The 2164-nt window shown below is 37.7% G+C and overlaps 1 protein-coding gene across 1 annotated transcript in view; it reads left to right on the forward strand.

Annotated features, from left to right (window-relative positions):
* The window catches only part of scpp1 (secretory calcium-binding phosphoprotein 1), a 2680-nt gene extending 889 nt beyond the window's left edge, over positions 1-1791 (forward strand). Inside the window, exons 3-8 of the mRNA XM_005727030.1 lie at positions 480-533; positions 649-675; positions 784-882; positions 1081-1113; positions 1198-1257; positions 1357-1791. Coding sequence (XP_005727087.1) covers positions 480-533; positions 649-675; positions 784-882; positions 1081-1113; positions 1198-1257; positions 1357-1791 — 708 coding nt within the window. The remainder of the gene's footprint in view (positions 1-479; positions 534-648; positions 676-783; positions 883-1080; positions 1114-1197; positions 1258-1356) is intronic.
* The last annotated feature ends 373 nt before the right edge of the window (positions 1792-2164 follow it).

Consider the following 2164-nt stretch of genomic DNA (forward strand, 5'->3'; position numbering starts at 1 on the left):
AAAGAGAGAGAAAAAAGAAAGCAAATAATTCCATAATAATTCAAAGTTTAACTTAATAATTTAAAATTTCAAGTTTTGTTTTTATTTATAGATGTTTAAATTAGCAAGTTTAAATTTGGCAATGATTTTCTTTTCATATATTTGAGCTTCTGTACGTTTGAGTATATTTCAGGAACTATACATAAACTACTAAACTATATAGTCTGCCTGCAGTAAAGCTGAATTCCTTGAAGACAGTCAGCAGGAAAAGCTAACAATGGGCGTGGGTACTGGAAGTCTCTCCAGACCTCAAGATGATTCCCATTTCAGAAACTATTGTTTACTATACTTTATGTCTGCTTCCATTCCGGCAGTAATAGCTTGCCCAAGCAAGGGTTGACAAGAATGAAATCTAAATGAATGATGATTGTTGATGCGGCAGTTAAAGCATATAATTAAAATACATTTTTCTCTGTGCTTACTTTGTTTTGTTTACCCAGACTGAAAGTGTGTCTGTTTCACAATCGTCTGAAAATGACACCTCAGAGCTTCAGGTAATGTGTACATTTATTTCAGTAATGAGTAAATGGTTATTTTTCCTGACTCTTTCCATCACATTTGATTGCTGAGTTTCATCCACATGACTCTTTGTTCCTGTCTGTGTTGCAGAGCACAGAGGAAAACACCTCAAATCAGGTGAGTTATTTTGGTTCTGAAATGTCTTCAGAAAACCTTCATCCTAACACATAGATCAAAATCATTTTTCTGTTTACTGAAAATGTCTCTGTTTTTTTTTTTATACAGAGCTCAGAGTCAGAATCATTAGAATCCACAGACAACACATTGGAGGACACATCAGAGGACACTTCAGAGGACACTTCAGAGGACACATCAGAGGACACGGTGGGTCCTATTAGCAATCCGTGTAATATTTTACTGTTATCCTTCAACAAGGTTGCTATTTCCATTTCATAATCTTTAAAGCATTAGCAAATTGTTAGGATTTCTGGGTGTAACCTTGGATATCAGATGATACAAATGAATAAACCTGGAATAAATCTGATATTTGCATCCTTAAATGGGTTTCATTTCCACAAACAGACTTCAGAAGAGAGTGACAGTCAGTCGGATGAGGTAAGATGAAGTAAAACAACTTCTTTTACTTAGTGTATTATGTGTAGTAAAGAATTACACTGTTTCTTCACCTCTGTTCCACAGATGGACTCCATGCTTGACACCAAAGATGATAGTATGGGCAGTGAAGAGAATGTCAGAAAGGTGCGATAAATCTTTTACGTTATCAAATTATTTCATTTAACCTGCTTAAGTAGAGGTTACAGTTAGTTAACACAGTGCTCTCTTTATTCACCGCTTTAGAGCTGGGTGCGAGTGTTTACAAATACAGTGAAAGCCCTTAGCGCAGAGGACAGCAATGAGCTGCCGGACACAAACCTGCTGGTGAACCCCACAGACAGCAGTGACAGCACCAGTGACAGCATAGAAACCACAACTGCCACCAATGACAGCAATGAAAGCAAAGACAGCTCCAGCAGCGAGAGCAGCGAGAGCAACGAGACCAAAGACAGCAGCGACAGCAGTGACAGCAGTGACACCAGCATGAGTACAGAGGACAGCAATGCCAGCGACAGCACCGAGCTGAAACAACTGAAAGCCAGGGACTGTGTGAATGGCACTCAGAGCTGCGAAAGTGAGGAGCGTTTCTTCCAGAGTGTAGGAGATGATGCTCATTTCTCAGTGGATAATCTGATGGTGCCAGATGAGGATGACAGGGAGTTAATGCTGCGAAGATGATGACATGCTCTTGTGCAGCCTCTCATTTCCCTCTATGAACTCTAGCACTATGACTAGCCTGAACACTTCAGGATGATAGATTTTGTTTTATAGATTGCTTTATGTTTATAATGACATAATGCTACATGCAGCTGATTTTTGTGTGAAAATTATCGAGGTGATATTATCCCAAGTGTTTACTTTGTTTTTATAATAATAAATAAATAATATAATCATGGATTTGGGGCTTGTGGTGTGTTGGCATACCATTTTAATCAAGGATTTATCCATCATGCAATTTTATAACAGGCCAATACATAAAACTGTACTCTCTACTTTTTAAAATATTTAGAAAATTATAGTAAAATACATTTAATAACTGCCTTGCAAATTC

This window comes from Pundamilia nyererei, unplaced genomic scaffold (genome assembly GCF_000239375.1).
Source record: "Pundamilia nyererei isolate P.nyererei 1_Seehausen unplaced genomic scaffold, PunNye1.0 scaffold00022, whole genome shotgun sequence".
Taxonomy (NCBI): Eukaryota; Metazoa; Chordata; class Actinopteri; order Cichliformes; family Cichlidae; genus Pundamilia; species Pundamilia nyererei.